This window comes from Orussus abietinus, unplaced genomic scaffold, assembly GCF_000612105.2.
Source record: "Orussus abietinus isolate OABI.00-Male unplaced genomic scaffold, Oabi_2.0 scaffold194, whole genome shotgun sequence".
Lineage (NCBI taxonomy): Eukaryota > Metazoa > Arthropoda > Insecta > Hymenoptera > Orussidae > Orussus > Orussus abietinus.
In genome coordinates, this window is record NW_019394358.1 from 116,275 (window position 1) to 138,406 (window position 22,132).

The window sequence follows — 22,132 nt, forward strand, 5'->3', positions numbered from 1 at the left end:
GTCTTATAACTATTCCTAAAACTCATTTTAATAAATATCATTCGCGTGCATTACTCCAAGATTTTTCTTTTCGGCCATGCAACTCAAGATTTTTTATTGCCATATCAATACTTCATTCGCGTTCGCAATTGTACGTATTTTGACGAAAGCACGCGGTAGGACATTTACTAACAGTTCTACCGATTCCTTTTCTTATTTTACTGTGTTGTTCGGAATTTGTAATTATTTTGAGGAAATTCTTACGTATAAATAGTGTTCTTCGAACCGTCGTATACATCTGTTCGGTTTTCATTTCGAATGCCGCTGTTTCAGGTTTTAACGTACAATTGTATTCGAAAGTATGTGGAATATCGAATGCTTACCGCTCTTTTTGAACCGGAATTGTTCGAAATTTAGTACACACTTGTCCGGATTTCATCTCGAAACGTATATATTTGTGAACGAAAGATTTTGAAATATCGAAACCTTTAACAGGGTACAACGTTACAAGGGGGGAAGAAGAATGAAAAGTGCGTAGTTGAACGGAATCTTAATCGCGAATCATTATCCTGAAATTCATGGCTGTAGGTACGTTCCTGAGGTGGGTGGTATCCAGGCAACCTTTGCATTAAGTGCCCACGCTAACAGAATGATGCCAGTGCGCGTTTTACCCTCGGAGGGAGCGTTTCGCCCTCTCGGCCCGAACCACCTGACTCGTGGCGGCGCTCTCACCTTCGGGAATTTCGAAAATTTCACTTTCGGAATTCCCCTTCGCTATGGAGGGAGACCCGGAATTCAGCAGGGCGCCTCACGAAGTAAGACATGCCAAATTGCACTGTCGCACTTCCGACAATTAGTCCGCTATGTCTCGTATGACCAGGAAGTAATCGCACCATCTTTAGCACTTTTGAGGCGACCCTGTTAAGAAAATTCTCAAATTCGGTACATTGAGAGAACATTTTCTTTCTTTTGCCATAGAAAGGCTGGAAAATGTAACATGCTTTTATTCTTTATTTATAAAACATTTTATCAATACTCTGGATAAAGTGACCGTAGGAGGTTCCCGCGCGAGACTTGAAAGAAGCAAATTATGCATAATATTCGATTGAAACTTGCGGGAATGGGTGAAAAATGGAATTCTTCAAAAAGCTTCTGCTTTCGGAACGTTTTTTTTTTTTCCTTTCACACTGGCGAGAAAACTACACGGACTTTGACGAAAGCTGTTAGATATTGTTGAAATTAATATATGACATGCTATTTCTTGTTCATTTGTGAAAATGTATATTCAAGAGACGAGGTTCACTCCCTAATAGTGTCACAACTTTTACTATTCATGTATAATTCAAATTTTAAAAGAAATATCTGAATGCGATTAATTAAAAAATGTGTTATTCCGCTCATCAATCCTATACGGAGGTAAACATTAAATATTACATTTTCACATTGGCGTTAATTTTCAGGGTTTGATAAAAATCGGCAACACTTTGAATAATTCATTTCTGTAGAATATCTTCAATTTTCCTTTTACGAACTTACATGAAGCATAGAGGGAATGTTTATATTCCTGCTATTCGTGACGTGTACCATTAGTATTTACCAAACGATACCAAAGATTTACCGCCATATAGTGTTAGGAACGAGCAGTTTCCTTTCTTTCCCCGCGTTATCGGATTCGATCGGATACTCGAGCTAAGAAAAAGAAAAAAGCTCTTCCAATGCCTAATGGTCGCATCGATAGGCTGCACGTAATCGATTGCTCGTTAAAAATAAAATATTTTATTCCACCACCGTTCTTAAATGTCCCAGTTAAGAGACAGTCCTGTGCCATATTCGTGCCATAAAACGCACGTGGTGCTGAGCGCGAGGAAGTATGCAAGAAAAACTTGAAAGGAAACGTAAATTCATGTAAAAAATCACTCTCAATTTGATCTACCACCTAAGCTTCTCAAAAATAAAAAATAACAATACGAAAATTGAATCACTTATCCATAACAGAACAACAATGGTGATCAAAATAAAAACAAGATGGCAACCACTTTAAGATGCTCACTTAATTAATATTCCCAATAAAAACGAGAATTCTCATTGCGCAAAAAATCGACATAGACCTTGAGACTGATTAGTCAAACATAACAGAAATTTCCGAAAATTACTCTGCAACTTCTCTTCCTCTCTTCGAGAAGAAAATTGACCTAGATTACTTTTCCTATTACTCTATTTCCCAAAGCTGACGATGTGTCTTGTGAATGGAAGTCCATCAGCATGAGCTCTAGAATCAATAAGGGAATATTAAAACAGGCTTGCCTTCTTTACAGAAGATGTGCGCATTCGATAGAAAAGTTGTGGCTCATTAAATGCTCTCATGTGAGGGGCGACACCCCGTAATTATGCATTGCCATGTGTACACACGCGACTTCTAATCAGCACGTGTACTTGCATACAGTACCGTGCCGGGGTCTTGTAGGGGACAATTTCCTCGCAGTTGACGCGAAAACCGCGAAACTCGCAGAAAATGTTGCCCGGTTAGATTCTAGGCCTTTGCAGAAATATGCCGGGCAATCCGAGGTTGCCATCCACGATGAAATTGCACGTGCATAACGTGCGAACGTGCATACGTACCGACACGCTGCGGCTCGGCTTATTATCATAAGAGAAATCGATAGGTCGCGGTAGTTAGTCCCAAGTCGGTGTTCCATTCTAGGTGCAGTCCACCACCGCAAGGGTTTCACTTACTTTTTCGTACACCTAGCCATTGTCCGCTTCGCTCTACATATAAAGAGGTAAAATGAAACAGCCAGAATGAATCGAGGCATTTGTAATTCTTAACAAGTACCTGTAATAATTCACCTGGTTAATTATTTTCGGGACAAACTCACGATGATACATGACTGTGATTAGTGAAAGGATAATAAAAGATAACGTGTGTATTGGAAAGGCGTTTTTAACATTTCAGCGAAGACTTTAAGTTAACATTTTTCTGCATCTGTTTCTGTCATGATCCTACCCCAATAGTACAAATTATTTGTCCTATATTTTCTATATATTTAACGAACATCGTACATTTTGTAAGTATTTAGCAGACATTCGAAATATTTGCAAAACGTTTCGTTTTGAATATTATCTTTATAATATTTGTATAATATTAGTTCCATGTATTTTCATAATATTTTTCTAACAGATATACAAAACATTTCGTTTCTTTTTAATGTAAGTATTTTTTAAATATTTAAAATCAAAATCACACGTTTTGCTACCATAATGAAATAGCGGGACGAAAATATTACAAAAATGTGTCGTGTTTTTGATACCAAATGAAGTGTCCGATAATAATCGTGAAATAAAAAATGTATTTTTATTATATGTTCATAAATTAAAAAATATAATTTCTATATATATTTATAAACTATTGAAACTAAATATGTCTGAGATTTTCAACAAATAATTCAGATATCTTCGAATGAAATCTACAAGACATCTTAAAAAATCTGTCGCTTTAGATATTTGGCAAAGATTACAAATAAATATTTAGAAATTATTATATGCTACTGGGATAAGCTTTCAATATTTTTTTTTCGATTTAATGCTATTTCTTCAATTAATAAAGAACATTTTCGGCTTGAATAATAAGAAAGCAAAGATTTTAGACTTTACGTAAAAATCTCGGGGAAGAGTGAGAAAATTATCTCGCGGATCTCTGTGCGTTACAATTACTTATTGCGAAACTATCTAAATTTGTTTTCTCTAGACAAGTTTATGTGTAGGAAGACTCACGTTTAGTTAAATTTCTCCATATAGAAATAAGGATTTACGAGGTTCCAACATGATTTGACTTATCAGATCGACAGCTGGATGGTCAGTGATGGGACTAACAGTGATAAGGGACGACGGAAGTGAGCAGTAGCATAATTGATTATAACTAGTGCCGTAACGAAAAATGCTAGGTTTCCGTAAGACACTTCGGGCTCGAGTTCAAGTACGTAATTACGTTCTTTCCTGAACAGAGCCAAATTAGGGCAGATATGTACACACATACATAGTATGACAAAAGTCGTACAAAAATGTCGTTCACGCCATTTTCTTATATTATCATAGAAAAATCAGTAAAAAATCAGGACCCATCGCACTGTGAGATTTCAAAGCTCCTTAACTTAATTCATAATAACTCAGTCAATGAATCGATATTTTACGTCATGTCGACCATTGAAGACATAATACATATATTAAAAATAGAAAAAATTGCATAAATAATACTGAGACTCACAACTGCGATGCATTACCAAAGGTATATTGTTCGTGTAATAGGATATATGTACGATATTGAAAAACATAAGTACTTTCTGTACGGCGCAAGTATTCGAGGAAGTAATTTGAGGATAAATGGTCGTTACTGAATCTTATGAATCGAGCAATCGTTACTTTATACATATATAGACATATTTTTCCCCTGACAACCCGCAGTCAGCTGATTGAACATAAGGCGTCAGAACCGCTGTATGTTGTCGGCGGAAATTTCAACTTAATAGGAAGGTTCTAATAATGGAAAGCCGTTGAATCTACCGACTAGAGGAGAAAATCCATAAGACATTAAATATTCACTCGCGAAACCCGATTAAGGCTGCCTTACTTCGAGATTGGCGGGCTCGATAGTCTCATTTCTTCCCGAGCGACGATGTTAACCCTTTTGGAATATAAACGGACAAAATTAGAAAGGACTACTATTATTTATGTAAACATAGGTTATACTCTAATGTCCGAACAGCTTGAAATAAGAATACAACCGGAGTATCTAAATGGAAAATAGGTGTGAGAACCGTGTTATGGACGATGCATTGCAATATCGCACTTAAATACGATTGTCTTGATTAAGGCAAAAGTTTCTCGGGGGTGTTTCACCGCACTCCTTAAAAACATGGTTTCCTCAGCAGATATAAGTTACCTAGCGGCTTAAGCCGGGCTTAATCGAGCTTTAGGATAGCGTGACACCTGATGGGCAGCAGTCTAAGAACGCAGACAGTGCCGTTGAAGAACTGTATAGCGCTGTTCGAATTACTGGGAAGACACCTGCAGCTCGGCGAGAAGCAGGTCACGCGGAGGCCTTCTTCTGCAAAAATGTATCAGACAATCTGCCCGGAATTGACGTTGGGAACCGAGCGGCTTCAGACCTGCTGCACACAGGGGATAACTTCCTAAGGAAAACGCTTTCGATCATTCGAGGTTCGATATTCCAAGCGCGCGTTGATGGAAAAACCTGCGTCGATTTGATCCTCGACTTGCACCGAACAATCGGAACCGATTCCATGGGAATGCACGCCGAATCTATATATTTATTCTTTATGATAATTTCTACTCACGTACACTGAAAGGTATCCAGTTTTTACGAGTACACAGTTGCCTTATCAGTGTTTAAAATAAAGGCCCTAACAGATACCTCAAAAGGTAAAATTTCAACCGATTCGATACATCCAGTCCGGAGAAAAGTTTCATAAACGAGACTCTTCATATACATACGTCACATTCATATCATCTCAACTTACGCCTTACGGCAAATCTCGTTTATTCTTTCAAGTTATACAGACATTTCTTGAGATTTAATTCCAAGAAAAAGAAATTCTACATTTCCTCACGTTTTGATTTTGACAGAAGTCTGGCGTAGACAAAACATTTAATTTTCGTCTGAGGCCAGACAATGTGTAATCGATGATTCGAAGTGCACGAGACCCGCTCGGTTCTTATCATCTGTCTGTAGTTATTACATGAAATCGCGTATCCCATTACGTATGACCGAGTTGCCGCAGCTGATCACCCTCGGTCAGACCGTGGAACACTTATCCGACGTCGCAGCCAAGTGGATGATTAAAGTCAGAAATTCGACACGTGACGACCTTGTCGTGAGATTTGCCATTAGAATTCTTTATCGGGCACGGCGGGTGTTGTGGTGGCCGGTTTCTATGGCACCGAGTGACCTGGTCAATTCGCCACGTGGTCAGCGTCAGGGCTCGAGTTTTTGGGTCAAACGGGCGAGATCCTTCACTGGATTCGAATCTAAGATCGCGGGCAGATCCTTCGAGGAAGTGGGTCGTCCACTGTCCGGTTCGGCTCCTCCCGGTGTTCAATCTTCCGGAATTAACCACAGCGTCGAGAAACATCCCTGCTATTTGTTCCGCCCGTTGGGTCGCTGGCTGATCCCTGGAACGGAGATAAAAGTTAACGCTCAGGAGTTGACAGTTTAACCGAATTCCAGATGGAGCCCAACTAGGTGGGACCAGGGTCGGAGACGGGCATGGACACTAAGACCCCGCCGATACCGCAGAAACATCACGAGAGACCCCAACCGAAGAGACAGGAACGCGTCGATGTGTCCTTGCCACCCCTGACGCCGATACCCAATCATCGGCAGAGATCGAAGACCCCGGGAACTACCTGGTCCCGTGGTCCACCCCCGGTTACCCGGCCCCTGGATCAGGAACGCGAAAGACCGTACAGGTGAGCATGACAGCATGTGCCACGTGGTCGAACTCGCGCAGAGAACGCTTTCCGTAATGGACTGCCGCACAGGTGCAACGTATTTAATACCACCGTACAACCTCGATCTTGAAAAGTTTTCCCAACGATCCGGTAATATACGTGCATGTATCGCGGCACGATACACCGAACTTTCCTCCGTACGTGGTATATATAGCGTGGTTACATATTTCACCTAACTATCGGGATTCAGTTATTTTCAGTTTCAGTTATGTGTCGTCTTAAGGGTTAAACGGATGATCTAGTTAGCCTGTCTAATGACTAAATAGATATTTAATAGTTAAGTTTTGTTCTGAACTTTATACGGCTTAAGATTCCGTACATCTATACTACCGACTTCATTTGCTCGGTTTCTTCCGGAAAATTATTATTAATTTGTCGCGGTTTATTGAAGGGTTTTGCACATCGGGGCCACACCTTTGATGCACGCCTGCCAGCAGGCAGACAGAGCTAGAGTTTTGAGGCTGCTGAAGGAACAACGGGAGACCATCGGATATAGAGATCGCACCCTGAGGAGTGCTCTGCATTACTGCATGGACGCGGGTACAGGGGGTGCCGTGGCGGCTGCGGCCCCGGAACTCGTCAACGCCCCTGATGCCGAGGGGCACACGCCTCTTCATCTCGCCGTCATTGCTGGCGACACCCAACTGGTGGCGGTTCTTCTCGCCAACGGAGCAGACGTCAACGCCAAGGACCTCGAGGGTCACAGCGTACTGCACTGGGCCACAGGTGAGCATTCGCGATTATTCAATCCATGATATCACTGAAATATTGACCTAATTTCGCATTTCACATCTCATCAGTGTCTGCCCTGATGAGACGAACTCCAATGTTTGCGAAACGTCGGCCCGTTTCACGTTTTAAGGTGATATGCCAGTGCCGTCAAAGGAGTCTCATTTATGAAACTTTCCTCCGAACTGAGTCGAGTGAATCGTTTCAAACTTTACAATGTAAACACGGAGGCTATCAGAAAACTCCCGACACCCATGTATTTTCAATTTTGTTAAAACTCGTATATAGACATTTTAATAATTGTTCGCACAAAATGAAATTTTATGGAAGTCGGGGCCTTCCTTGTAGCGACCATATTCGTATTGTAAAAGTTGAAGCAATTTCGGTACAGCCAGTTCGGAGAAAAGTTTCATGGACGATTGACCCTTCAGATGCCACTTTCATATCACTTTATGTGATATTGCAAGGCTCGAGGGAAAGCTAAAGCTCTCCTATACGATTTTACCAGTTTCATGAAAATGCATAGGGTATTTATCATGGTTGGGCATAGCAAGGCCTACAATTAAGGTTCTAATTCTAAGTAGGATAAAAATTTCGACTCGGTTCCTGGACGTTTCAACGTAAAATGTTCACCGCTATCCTGTCGGATGTTGCCAACTATTCCGACTTCTTCATCAGCCTCGATCTTGGGGCGATTTAACGGAAGTCTTAACAAAGCGGAAGATCGCAAAAGTCCGTTCCGAGGAGCAGGAAGCTCAGCTCCGTGAAGCAAGGTCTTAACGAACGGGAAAAATGTGGCTGGCAACGCGTTACGAGGATCTAATGGGGAAAATGGCCGGCGAACTGGTATCGAGTTCGAGGATCTCCTCGGCAAGCCCTGCTTGGCCAATGGTCAAGTAAGGTCACTGGGTCACGCCGAGTGACGTAATTCCGGTCAGGGAGTCCCTGGCACGCCATTCCGCGTAGTCGACAGATTCCTACCAGAGATTGAGGGCCTTTGCGCGGCTCCAGCTTTATTCAAATGAGCCTCGAAATTACGATCCTTCGTTCCTGCGTACTCCAGAGTCGTTTACCTAGCTCAACGTTGAAAGCCGATCCGGCCGTCTTGGTCACGATGGCCTGACTTCCCCCAAGCACACTTTGGATTTTCAGAGATAACACCCCCTTCCGGAAGGCTACCTAGAAATATCGTGTCTCTTTCCCTGATAAAACTGTAAATAAATTCCTCTCTGGCTAGGGGAGACGCGTGCGTTCTAGAAACTTATCCAACAACTTCTTGCCCTAGAATTTTAATGGGTCACCGTGTAAACTTCACCTGCTCCAAGATCAATCCTGATCCGATTCGGACTCCGTTAGGTAGGAGTATCAGCTCCTTTCTGAAAATGGAAGTGTTAAATATAAAATGCACTTATTATATTTACATCTCAAACTTCAATGCCCTTAAATTAAGTACAATGACTTCATAAGATTAGGTATATCAGTGCCCTTTGATTTCAGTTTGCGGGGAAGCCGAGTGCGTCCGATTGATCCTAGCATCGGGAGCTCGTCCATCAACTCCTGATTTACGAGGCGGTTCACCACTTCACTATGCAGCCCAGTGTTGCGGAGCAGCTGCAACTGCCGAATTGTCAGTTCCACGAAAAGTCGGTTTAAAGGTTTTGCAGACTCTGCTGGAGTTTGGAGCGGATGTGAATGCGAAAGACGAGGATGGTCGTCAACCTATCCTTTGGGCAGCCAGTGCCGGTAGCGCGGAGGCTGTGCTCGCTCTGGCCAGGTAATTAGCAATTAATAGTCATTTCTTCGCATAGTATACTTAATAATAATGGTTCATAATCATTCTTAATGGTAATTCAGGGCTGGAGGTGCAGCCGCTGTTGGTGCTTCCGACAAAGATGGCTTGACGGCTCTGCATTGTGCAGCTTCCAGGGGCCATGCAAGATGCATCGAAGCTCTAGTTAACTTCTGCGGATCTCAACCTGATCACGTAGATGACAACGGATGCTCGGCGCTGCACTATGCTGCCACTTTGGGCCATGCAGATGCAACGGCCTTGCTTTTGAAATTAGGCGCTGACCCTAATCGGCAGGATCGAAAGGGTAGAACGTAAGTCCGTGCGTCCTTGAAAATTCCACCTCTTCAGATGCTCGTCATGAGCATGCTTCGGGCAAAATTCTTCGTTTTGCCTGTATCATCTAAAATTTTAAACAGTTTAAAATCATTGCAGATTTCTGTCGCTGATTCCAATATTCCCTGAATTTCTATTGCTGTTTCTAATACTTCAAAAAATGCTGGATGTAGCAAGACGTTTCTTCTCAGAATTACTAAAAGAAAAATAGTTGTGCAGTGGTGGGAACGTTACTTTTCAGTGAATTAATAGTGTAAATTACAGTACGTTCTCTTTTTCAGACCAGCGCTATGTGCAGCCGCGAAAGGACAATTGGAGACCCTGAAAATCCTTGCCCAACATGGGGGATCTTTACACGCAAGAACAGTGCGTGGTACAGGAGTTGCCCATGAGGCTGTGGCATCAGGGAGAATAGAGTTAGTTAAATGGTTGGCCAAAAAGCGTCCTGGTATCCTGGACGTAGCGACTCATGACGGCAGGACCCCTCTTCACGTAGCTGCTCTTCATGGTTATTTGGACATGTGTAAAGTGCTGCTAGATCACGGTGCCAGGATCAACGCAGTCTTAAGGACTAGCAAAGGAGTCTTTATGACGGCTTTGGATGCCGCTCTGTTCAGAGGGCATCGGGACTGTGCTAAATTGATACAAATGCATGGTGGTAGCACTGCTCAGCACCTACGAACACAGAAAACGGCGCCTAGTAAAGGTTGTTGATCTAAGTCAGGATTGTGCACTTCCAGGTTTTCTGGGTATCACCAGGTTGTATTTTATGTTGCAGTTTTTGCGGCGAAATTGCACATGAAGAGAGTTGAGAGCAGCTCCGAGAGCGAAGGTAGTCCTAAGCAACATCGTCGAGGTCTAGCTGAACCCGAGCTCTACTACGAGGAGAGATGGATTGAAAGAAGGATCAGAAAGAGAGGAAGTACCAGAAAAGTAGCTAGAAGAGATAGTAAAAGTTTTAGCGAAGAAGAAATAAGACTGTCAAAAACCTCAAAAAGGAACCACGAAAGAAGAACTCGGAGCGAATCCGCGCGGTACGAAAGCGGCGACGACAGCGAAGAAAAACCTAGACGAAGGAAAAGTAAAAAGAGGTCTACGAAAAGGAAGCACGAATACAGTGAATTTTCGAGTCCTTCGGATGATCAGAGAGACCAAAATCGAGAGAAAAGAGGAAGCGAAAAAGATGGAAAAGTATCGAGTAGTGATATGAAAAAGGACGTTGATGGAAAAGACGAGGATGCGATTGACAGTTTAAGCGATGACAGCCTCGAGGTTGTCGTCGTTAAAAAATCCTCTGAGAAGACTGAAAAAATGGTTGCAGGGACGAAATCGAAAACACCGAGGGGAAGCTTGAAAGAAGCAAGGAAAAGTTGTCGACGAGGAAAATCGACGAAAAGAAAAGGATCGATCGAAGGATCGGATGATGATCTCAAGACTGAAGCGCCAGATCTGGGGAAGAAATCGAGTGGTCTTAACTCCAAAATTCGAGATGCGACAAGTATGAAAGACAGGTTTCGGTACCAAAAGGACGTCACGGATAGTACCAGTCAAGAGACTGTGGAAAGAGTGACGGTGACTGCCATGGTTCACAGAGACCAGGCTCCTGACAGTCCATCTTTGACAGCTAAGAGGTCCGTGGAAGAAAATCAGACGCAAGCCCACGAAGAAGTAACACATAAAACTGAAACGCCGACTAGACAAGAAGGAACGACACCAACGTCAGGAAGAACATCGTTATCGGAAAAAATGCGAACACCTACGACTTCCAATAAGATTGATGAAATCCTTGAAAAGGCCGACGAGATGCATAAAGCTTTGATAACGAAGGCGGCAGATCTTAAGAAAGAATTTGACGGTAAACGTAATCGCACGAGTGACGGCTCCGGGGAGGAAGAAAAGGTTGACAAGGAAGATGACCGGACCAAAAGTAGAGAAATTGACAGTCTTGAAGAATCCGAGTCGGAAAGTACTTCCGAGGATTCGCAAATGGGATATTCAAGATTACACAGTAGAACAGACGAGCGTTCCAGCGAGAAAACCGAACAAGATTCATTGAAAGAAGCGACAGACAAAGACAGTATAAAAACATCGAAGGAAGATGAAGGGCAGAAAAGTGAAACACCTCACTCAGAGTCGACTGAAGCTGAACAGCCATCAAAAGAACATAAACAAGAGATACAGAGAGAAGGGGTTGATACTCCACGAACTGCAGTAGAAGACGTTGTACCATCGGATCCTGAAGAAGAAGTAAAAGAAGAAGCAAAGAGTGTAAAGGTCAGAACGATTTCTTTCGAAGACGAAAAGGAAAAATCAGAATTACGTACAAAAGAGATCTTAGGGACGTCTCCTGACAACTCATCCCCGAAAATTCTTGACGAAGATACGAAAGATGAATCAAAAAGTATAGGCAAATCAAAAGATAAAGAGGAATCCGTTGCTTCCGCCAGAACATCGAAAGCATCCGGAGCGAAGATTGAAATTGAATCTAAAGAACCTGAGGGAGGCAAAATTGGCAGTAAAATGGAAAAAACCGAAGATCTTAAAGAAATTAAAAAATCCGCCCTGAAAACTGAATCCGACACTAGAAAAAATGGTAAAGAAATTCCAGAAGAAAGTAAATCAATACCAGGCACCGAAAACTTTCCATATATAGACGAAAGTATCCCAAGCTCGCCGAAATCTGCAAAACCGAGTGGACGTGCGAGACCAACTACTGGAAAACACAAAACTGCCGGAAAATCGTCTTTAAAGGCTCACAAAATTGATCGTTCCCCGGATCGAAAAGCTATCGTGGCGGTCATTGATAGCCCGGAATGGGAGGACGACGATGACGAAGTTAGCAAGGAAATACAGAAAGTCATCGACGAAGACGTCGAACGTGATTCAGAACCCGAAGATAATGAAATGGGAATAATAAGAGTATTGCCAAGCACTAGTGAAGAGGAAACACCTCGCACAGGAGTCGAATTCTCCAGGACTTCCGGAATAGAATCTCTCCCTCAGGTGAAATATTAAAAACTATTTCTATTTGGTAATATCCACGTACAGAATTCTATCTAAACCTATTAGGTACAATTTACTCTTGTGATTTAATTATGATATTAGCTGTGTAATTTCCATTACTCTGTTGGGTTACAGGTACATGCAAGACCACGGGCTAGACTGCTTGGTGCCCAAAGTCCTCGTAACGATCGCCATAGAATAAGAGGAAAACAACGAAGAGACAGTGGTGGCAGAGATAGCGGAATCGAGCCAAGTCCAAGAATCTCCAGGATACCAAGGAGAACTCCTAAATGTTGCCCTATCACGGAAAGACAGCAAGCTCTGAACATGGATAATGTCACTAGGGACGTGCAAGTTAGTCTAAGACGCTATCATCTAGAAAGGAAGATCTTCTTTCAGCTGATGGAGCTGAAGAGACTGCAAATTCGCCACGGCAGGGCCAATGAACAAGTTCTGGTGAAAAGACAGGCAAGTCTCTTTTTAATGTACACCAGAAACAGTCGGTCTTCATGTTGTACTTCTTTTTTTTCCTTTTCCTAGGTAGACGTTTTCCATAAAGCCGGTACAGCCGGTCCCATGTTGGGTGTCACCAAGTACGACCAACCGTACACCTTCCGGTACGCTTTTTGTTTCTCCGGCTTGAGTTTAAATTAAAAATCTCATAAATTGAATCTCCTTCCTCGCAGACACTTCGAAACCTTTTTATATGAACAATTAAGACGTCTTCAGCGACGACCAGCGACCCCTGACTGGTGCACCGAGGCCAAACAATGCACTCAAAAGACTCATCGGTGCCATCATGCTACCAGTGCTTATACGGCAGTACCAGTCTATACCTACCGTAGGTTGTCAGAATCTTTTCGTGTCAATCTGAGTACATTTTTTCCCTGGATATCTATACTAAAGTCTACATAAAGTTCATTAAAATATACGTACAATATATAATATTTCTGATGATCTCAATCAGGCAATTCCATTGAGACCTGATTTCTTGGAAAACAAATCGTATCTAAATGATGATTGTTGGGATTATCTAAATATACGATGTAATAAATATTGATATTTGGAGAAATCTTATGGTCATACGTTTTGATGGGCAGCTTAAGTATCAATTATTTTTGGTCGATAAATTCATTAAGATAAAGCATTTTACTAAATGCTAAAATTTGATCTTTTCATGCCTCTCAAAAATGTAATCTTTTTCTTTAAATTGATCGATTGTTCTAAAACCTGAAATCGACATCGATTAAATGTGGATGACGATTTATCTCAGACCAACCATTTTAATTTGGGAAGGGTCTCTGTGTTTCCATGTCGCGACTTCACGACGTGTCCGATGGGAATTGCGCTCGAACTTTTTTTTTTTATTTTATTCTTCAACAATACACGCAGGGAATCGGATTATGTAGTTTGATAATAGATTATAATTGCAGTTGGTGGAGGCGCCCCAGAACGAGCAGGTCGTCTTCCGAAGATAGAGAGTCGGGGTCGGGGGCAAATGACGGTAGTAAAATAGAAGATATTTAGTTTGACTTGAAATTTTGTGAGATCTTCATACTTATTCGCTAAGTAAAATATATTTCTAATGTGCGAAAAGAAAAGTATCGTATCCCGCATGTAGAATTAAACCACATTGGTAGAGTTTTCTGTTGAAAATTAAATTAAAGGATCATTACAATTACTGTAGCTTTAAGGGGACGTGAGAGTGACGTCAAAGAGGTCTCGTTTATGAATCTTATCTTCGAAATGCGTGTACCTAATCGTATCAAACTTTCCAATATGGATATGGGAACTATGAAGAAGGTCCTGACACCCATGAAATTTAAATAAAAAAAAATTCGTTTGTTTCTGAATTTTTGTTTTAAAAATGAAATTTGATGAGTTTCAGGACCTAAATTAGAACTTTCATATTCCCGTTATAAAGTTTGAAACGATTTGGTACAACCAGTCGGTAAAAAAGTTTCATGAACGATTGACCTTTCGGATGCCACTTTCACATCCCCTTAACCAGAACTTTTGGCCACGTGTAATAAGATCTATAAATATTATAAGCGTACTAAAAGTGTCACCTTTCCCTTTTTATTCAGGTCGAGGTAACACACGGTGAAGAAAAACAGGTGATCGCACTTCCTGCCGAGAGGCTGGACCGGACCAAGCGATATTTCGTGACATTCACAGTTCGAGGCGAAGCTCAAGATTCCGACAAGCCCAAATCCACTTTCGACGCACAAAGAAACGCAAAGAGTGTCTAGAAACTATCCTTTTAAGGATAGTTTCACCTGTGGTTTTGTATCACGTAATCAAACCCGAAATTAAAAACACGATACCAAATGTGTCTTCAAGAAAGGAAGTAAAAAGTCGTATAAAAAGTTAGGATATATCTTGTTTCCGCACAACGGATCGCTCTGCTCCCTGAGGAACTAAAACTGCCGATTAAAGAAATTCGATAAAAAAAAAAAAGAGAAAAACCAAAGTGCGCCTTTGTAAGTCGTTCGCCATTCGCTGTAACCCACGACTGCGTTACCTTAAAAGCGGCAGAAGGAATAACGAAACGCGTGAACGGAGTCGATGCCCTTGCAGCAATGTAAGACTCGACAATTGCCGAGGAACCACTAGTTAGCTAAGTAATTGTGATATATACGTGTATGTACATCCCCGTCGCTTAGTAACCTTGAACCGAATCCGAGCACGCGTCATTGCGACCGCCACCGAAAGCCTTGCAGTGTAAAAAGAAGCGTCGCAAATGCACGTGCAATGGAGGGTTCGCCGATGTAACTCCGTAATAAAGAAACAATCGATAAATCAATAAGCAGTACAATGCGTCCATAGTCGAATCACGAAGTCACATCCTATCGTCACCGGGCATTCAATCGATCAGCCGACATTACCAGCTGGTTTCGCGCTTTTACAGCTTTCCCAGCGGTACGAGAATCGGCGATTCTTCATTAGCGTTTCCTTTTGCGGATTTCCCCGAAGGACTAGCGAAATGCAAGTAAGTGTCTTCGCGGTATTGTGGCCGGTACAAGAGGTTGATCATTACTCCAGACCTATCGATCTTTTGTGACGTTTGCGGCGGCTAACAATGACGTGTCCTCAGTCACGAATCCACGAGCGAGAGCAACGAGTACGTCTTGACCCTCGTCAGTGCCTCGGCAATATCCTTCCTGTCAATAATGTCCGTTTAATTGCGAGCATTGCCGCGTCCAGATAAGCGCCCGAATTAAAGTGAACGGCATGTAGAGACGTAACTTTTGACAGATTGCAGCGAGAAGGCTCTCGTATGGACAAATGGCTTCAGGATAGAAAGCTCTGGCTTTTTGGCAGCACGCTACCCTTGCTGCCAAGAAGGTAAGACGTGCCTGAAAAATCTAACATTTGTCTCTGATGACACAATGACTACTTATATGAATTCCTTGTACTTTTTAATCTCTTTTTATTTCGGGAAATTAAGCAACTTCTTTCATTTTTCTTTGATTTTTCACTTATCTTCCGGGTAAGTTGTGACATTGTAAGAATGAAGAAATTGAACGGGAGAAAGGGTTGAAAGAAATAATATGAATAAAAAAACATGATATTTTAGAATCTGTGCAGAGTATTAAAATAAATAAGTTGAGGAGTAGAGAAAGATTTGGTATTAAGGATATCAAAGTTAAAAAATTTTGTTTTTATGCAAGGAAATTCAGTGTAGGTGTAAATAGATAGTGCAACAGGTATAATTAATCCACTGGTTGCAATGGATCTGGAATGTGGCTTTAAATGTCAGGATGTTTAATGTGTAGACGCGTGGAAAGATTTAATCTTTTCAAATATTGAGTAGAAATGGTTTTACTCGTGGAGACTTATTGTTAATGAAACGACTTTCACCCGAAAGTCGAGGTCGTATGTTATAAGATTGGGGTATTAATGTTTTACGCTTACTTTATCGATCGCAACGACAATGTTTCCAGACAAAAGTCCACCAACTTCCGACAAGCCGAGGTCTAATTTTAATACTATTCAAGCTTTAATGCCGAAATGTACTTCCGAATTGTAAATGAGTAAATGCCATCCCGTCTCAACTTTCACCTCAACGTGTTCGCTAAGAAATTGAAAAGGAAATATACCTCCTGGGGTAAAATAAATACAATGCGTGCGCTTTGGCGCGGCAAAATATTGATTGTCAATAATCAAGGAATTCCATCAAGATCAGAGCGTAAAACACTTCGCGAAAGTAGTACTGGTCAGAACGCGGACCCGCGAGGGTGTTTCTACGTCAAAATGAACGCTATTCTTGGGTTCTTGTACGTATAATTTTCCCTCACAATTTCTATTCACCGTTTAAGAAAATAATTATCATTTGCCCTGCATCAAAGTTAAAATCGAGGATAAACTTTCCCGTCACTATCGTCAGCACTTAAATGTTCTTTATACACTACTGATAAACTCCAGAAATTATTTCACCACAAAGTGTACCATCAATTATTAACATCTCTCAGAAACGTGTTATTACAAAATTGTACCATCGGTGGAAATAACGGGTTGACATCGAGTAAAAGGCGATTCTCAATACCGAGGCCAACAATAAGGTTGTCATTTTTTTATCCCACTATTGCTGTTATATTCTGGTATTATTTTAATATATATAATGTTACCAATTTCGACCACCTAACAAAACCTCGAAGTGAACGTACCGTGTTTTACTTAAAACTGCGTCTTTAATCAAAATAATTTAAAAAAATATTTCTTAGGACTCAAACCAATGACACGGCCGTAATATTTTTATTGCGCCATTGTTAAACTAATGGTACCATTTTTGTATAACCGGTCCTATCAGGTTTTTAACTTACTTATAAACGCTTATTTTGTTATCATACTATCATTATATATCAAACAGTAGTTTAATACTAGCGAAGCTACCGATTCATATCATCTCTTAAAAGCGTAAAAAATGCACTTCGTATTCAATAAATAATTGCACAACATTGAAAATAATAACTTCACATCGTATATACTTTACAGTTTAAGTTAATTATAGAGTTCTAATTGATCAATTCACTTTGCTGCTGTTAGTCTGCGTACTTTTTAAATATAGACGCTTTTATCGATTCTAAACTTCTCTCGTGGACTCAAAAAATATGCGTCGTGAGCGAAAATAAGGATTGTAAGTAAAAAGGATTTTTCACGACCTAGACCAATGACGAGACAGAATCAGTAAAATAGTTACATGCATGTCACGTGAATTTTCATTGTTCAGTGAGTCATGCCTCATCGACAGGTGGTTTCGTCTTAACCTAATTATATAAATCCGGAAGAGCAGCGTTTTTCACCGCAAAAAGATACGTGCTTTATGCCATTTCCACGAGATAATGATCAAATGATAACAAAATGATTAACGACCTACGACTCGCTAATTACAAGCAACGAATCCCACTATGGTGAGCCCTAGCTGAGACAAGAACACTTGCAACATTGTTCTCCCAACTTTACGCGATATGCGATACGTGTAAAGTAAACCGAGACACGTGGTTTTGACAGCTGCGCTTTAAATTAATTCACACTCGTAAATTAAAAAATTAATACTGCAATCACCTATCGTAGCTGTCATTCGATGACACATTCCTCACTTCTGAGTGATCCTGATGGGCGAGGGATCGATTCTTTCGATACAGTTCAAGGGGTGCATTTAGTTTTAATTTTGTTCTTATCAACTGATAACTAATCACCTGTTGCACTGGTACTCCACCAAACGGGAGCAACGTATTTCCCCGACTAGTAAAACAGCTCAATAATTAATTAATCGTTACAGAATAAATTTTCTCTGCTCTGAAGTCAAAATTAATTTATATACTTGTACTGCGATATATTAACGGATAGAGGAATAATCATTTCCCGATGTCCAAATAATAATAAATAAAAGAAATAAAGATCATATTTATCGCTACACTGAGAAAAAAATTTTCATTAAACCAGGGAAATATCTTTTTGAATAATACCAAAGAAATGTTTTCTTAATTCAAAGAGTAATTATTTTACTGAAATATAGACGAATAAATGGGATGTAACGTTTCTTCGATACTATTCAAAGAAATATATTTCTTAGGTCCAATGAATTTTGTTTTTCGTTGTAGTCTAATAAGACTTGTCTTTTATATTTTTATTGTAAAATTTTAACGCAATTTGCCTCATTATTACACGTTAGTACCGGAGGTTACTGGGAGGCAATTAAATGCTGAAATATCAAGTGGTTAGTCGATGCAGACCAATTTACACTCAAAAGCATTGCGCATGCGACCAAGATGTACCGTGAAGAGTAAACCTGCAAGGGAGCTTGACCCTTGGTCAATGCCGAGGACTAAGACAGTTCATTCCGTTGCCTTCAACGTAGCAGTATGCCATTTGCTCAACAATTCACGTTGCCATGCCTTGCAAAATATAAAAAGTGTGTTCAACGTTCAACCTCGTCATTTAATTCAACAGATTCTCAGATGGTTTAAATAAAAAAGAAATTTAAAAGAAACGTATCACGCAACTTAGATCGGTGGAAAAGAATGTCATAAAGTGCGGCAAATATCCATTAAGAAAAGGAAAGTAAATAACAAAGCGGTAGAATCATTAATATCTGCCGAAATTTTCAATATTACCCAGGCGACTGTAACTGAAGAACCGCGTAGAAATTACTTTTAACGAGGAGCAATCCTAACACTAAAGTGTAAGAAAGGAGGATATCGTTATTAACCAAAAGTTATAGCTCTGAGATCATTATTAACATCCGCGGTGTTTACTGGCATTACGGATAACGTGATGGAATTAATTACTACTAGGCGTCATTTATTCCACAAAGGCTGCATTTGAAGGGATGAAATGTCTCTAAAAATTTATATATTAAATCCCGGTATCCTTATACTTTAATTAGATATCTGTTAATGTCAGGAAAATCGTCATTTTGTGTACAGGTCACGTGCGCCAAGCAAGACTATGGAGAGGTACGAAAGGTTGGCACGTCTCGGAGAGGGTAGTTATGGAGTTGTCTTCCAATGCAGAGATCGACAAACTGGCAGATTGGTTGCTGTAAAGAAGTTCCAACAAACGGAAGATGATCCTCTCATACGAAAGATTGCCCTCAGAGAGATACGACTTCTCAAGGTGAGGAACTCCAAATGCGCTCCTTCGACTCTGATTAAAAACCGATATCCTGTAAAACCGTTCCCAGAATTGTCGACATTTACAAAATTCGATGAACACGGTTCATGAAAAAAGAAAAAAAAAAGAAGAAAGAAATTAATTGAAATGTTCATTGGAAACTGCTGAAACTGATACCCGCATCAGTACTATTAGACAAATGATATGATAATCTTGCGCATTTTTAGAGCGATCCTAGAAGCTATTTTTAATTACTAAGATCTTCTCTTGCCATCCTCGCTCAGCAAATGGTAGTCCTAAAATATGTAGACATGTTATTATTACATCCGCAATCAGAGTTATTGTATTTTTCTTTGCGAAATTAATTTAATAAAATAATAAATGGGTTCTACGGTTATAAGTATAAATATCGATTTTAGTATATTTTATCTAGCCGTGGCTGGTAGTCTTGAGCAGCCATATTCAAAAGGTCAAGGAACTCTTGGCTTCACTCTTACGTTATGAACTTTCGTTCGAAATTTCACTCCTTAGTAGATCCGTATCGCCAAAGAGATCTTTGGAGAACATATTTCATCGAGAAAAGTTTTTTGTTTAGACTGGACAGGATCGCGTGCAAGGCAGCGTATATGAACGAGGATGGCATTAAATTCTCGCGAACGTGGTTCATCCACAGCGAAAGACCAAAGGGTAGCCACTGGTCAATACCGTAGCGGTCAATATCTTTGCGTGTTCTACCTTACGGTCGTCTTGCCTTATCCGGCTAATCAAGAACTACTATCACAGCCAACGTATGCATGTCGTGTAAAATTGCTCCCACTTTCCTCTCTGACATTCGCTCCAAGGATTTTCCTTCATGAATACCAAGTTATGGTCACTATTAATAACTCCTTACGTTCCGCTGCAGCGCTTGATGACAAGATGCACCACCCAAACGAAAAATGAGTGGACAAAGACACGCACGACCCTGCAATAATAAATATAGTCCTCGAGCTTTACTAGAAACCTTATTAACAGTTAATGAAATCCAATATAGTGTACAGAGTGTACATATTAATGAGGACACTTACTTTATAAGGAATTTTAATTCACCCTTAAAAATTATGTAGGTCCTCAGGAAAGAGCTCTTTGCCGCAATTGCTCTCATAGATTATCGAACGCCAGAACTCAATCACCTTATACTATGTCATGTGGGGAAAAGTGTGCAGTCACATTATTTTTTTCTGCACAGTGTTATATTAAGTATATTTTAAAATATGTATTCTTACGTGCTATGATTATAATAGAACCTCAAACATCCAAATTTGGTCAATCTACTGGAGGTGTTCAGGCGGAAAAGGAAGCTACATCTAGTCTTTGAATATTGCGAACACACGTTGCTCAATGAGATGGAGAAGTATCCAAAGGGATGTCCAGAACTAACAATAAGACAACTTACATGGCAGATCCTCCAAGGGGTATCCTACTGTCATCGACTTGGATGCGTTCACAGGGATGTGAAACCAGAGAACATTCTTATCACCGCTGATGGTGTAGTGAAACTCTGCGACTTTGGGTTTGCCAGAATGCTCAGTCCAGGTGAAAATTATACGGAGTATGTTGCAACAAGATGGTATAGGGCTCCGGAATTACTGGTTGGTACTAATTGTATTAAATTCCTTTAAAATGATATTAAGTCAACAAGATATTCTATATTCAAAAGTGCATGGTGTTCTATGAGTAGGTTGGAGATACCCAGTACGGAACACCGGTTGACGTTTGGGCAATCGGTTGCGTCTTTGCTGAGTTGATACGTGGTGAAGCTCTCTGGCCTGGAAAATCTGATGTCGATCAGTTATATCTTATAAGAAGAACATTAGGGGATCTTTTACCTAGACATATGGCTATCTTCCAACAAAATGAATTCTTTGCGGGTGTAACGCTGCCCACCCCACAAACGCTCACCCCTCTCGAAACTGCGCTGCCTAATAGAACTAACACTCCTCTACAAGTATGTACATAATAATGACTGAGTTTATATCTTTTTAATTCATAGCTTATATTTTTCACACAGCTTGATTTTCTACAAAAATGCTTGGACAAAGATCCTCAAGAACGGTGGACGTGTGATCAACTCTTGCAACATGATTACTTTGAGAACTTTCATTTCAAAATGCCAGAGGTGGAATACGAGGAATTTGAAAAACTCAGAAAATATCGTGATAGATCTAGGGTAAGTCAAAATTATTGAAATTCAATAATTAACAATTCAGTTATATCAGCCCTTTTTATACTTTAGAATCAAAACATCAGTCAAATGGTATTGCCACAACTTCATAAGCCTGGTGGAAACTTTCAAAGTCATAATTCAAACGAACATCAACCTAAAAGTTCAACGCTACAACAGCAAGATTTTGACCATCTACCGACCATACGAGGCTGCAACTAATCCTCTTTATTATTGTAATATATATTTCTTTACAGCTTTTTAAACTTACAATGATTTATAATTGTTTTTCTTACACATATTTGTGTGCATGTATACAATCAATGCTTTTATAGGCTTGCACATTTCTTTCATATTATTAGAAATTAAATGATTTCTAAAGATTTTCTGTTCCTATATAATTAAATAAACTTTTCACAAAAAATGTCCTTTAATCATTTTATAACTGC

At 40.3% G+C, this 22,132-nt stretch overlaps 2 protein-coding genes across 5 annotated transcripts; both read left to right on the forward strand.

Annotated features, from left to right (window-relative positions):
* The first annotated feature begins 704 nt into the window (after positions 1-704).
* LOC105697223 (ankycorbin) lies at positions 705-15,163 on the forward strand. The gene is made up of 12 exons (XM_023432002.1): positions 705-794; positions 6,221-6,462; positions 6,896-7,230; positions 8,731-9,007; positions 9,088-9,336; positions 9,640-10,064; positions 10,137-12,361; positions 12,497-12,829; positions 12,902-12,978; positions 13,048-13,225; positions 13,782-13,865; positions 14,449-15,163. Exons 2-12 carry the CDS (start codon positions 6,260-6,262, stop codon positions 14,611-14,613), a joined length of 4,551 nt encoding a protein of 1,516 aa, XP_023287770.1. The 5' UTR covers positions 705-794; positions 6,221-6,259; the 3' UTR covers positions 14,614-15,163.
* A 429-nt stretch (positions 15,164-15,592) lies between these two features.
* LOC105697306 (cyclin-dependent kinase-like 4) lies at positions 15,593-22,052 on the forward strand. Of its 4 annotated transcripts, none has more exons than XM_012420514.2 (6): positions 15,593-15,709; positions 19,294-19,483; positions 20,764-21,111; positions 21,201-21,467; positions 21,513-21,689; positions 21,739-22,052. In XM_012420514.2, the coding sequence occupies exons 1-6, from the start codon at positions 15,642-15,644 to the stop codon at positions 21,946-21,948; spliced, it is 1,260 nt and encodes a 419-aa protein (XP_012275937.1). In that variant the 5' UTR covers positions 15,593-15,641; the 3' UTR covers positions 21,949-22,052. The 4 variants fall into 4 exon arrangements, with proteins under 4 accessions (XP_012275937.1, XP_012275939.1, XP_012275938.1 ...); XM_012420516.2 differs by having other exon boundaries at positions 15,594-15,709; positions 21,756-22,052; XM_012420515.2 differs by having other exon boundaries at positions 15,594-15,709; positions 21,531-21,689.
* The last annotated feature ends 80 nt before the right edge of the window (positions 22,053-22,132 follow it).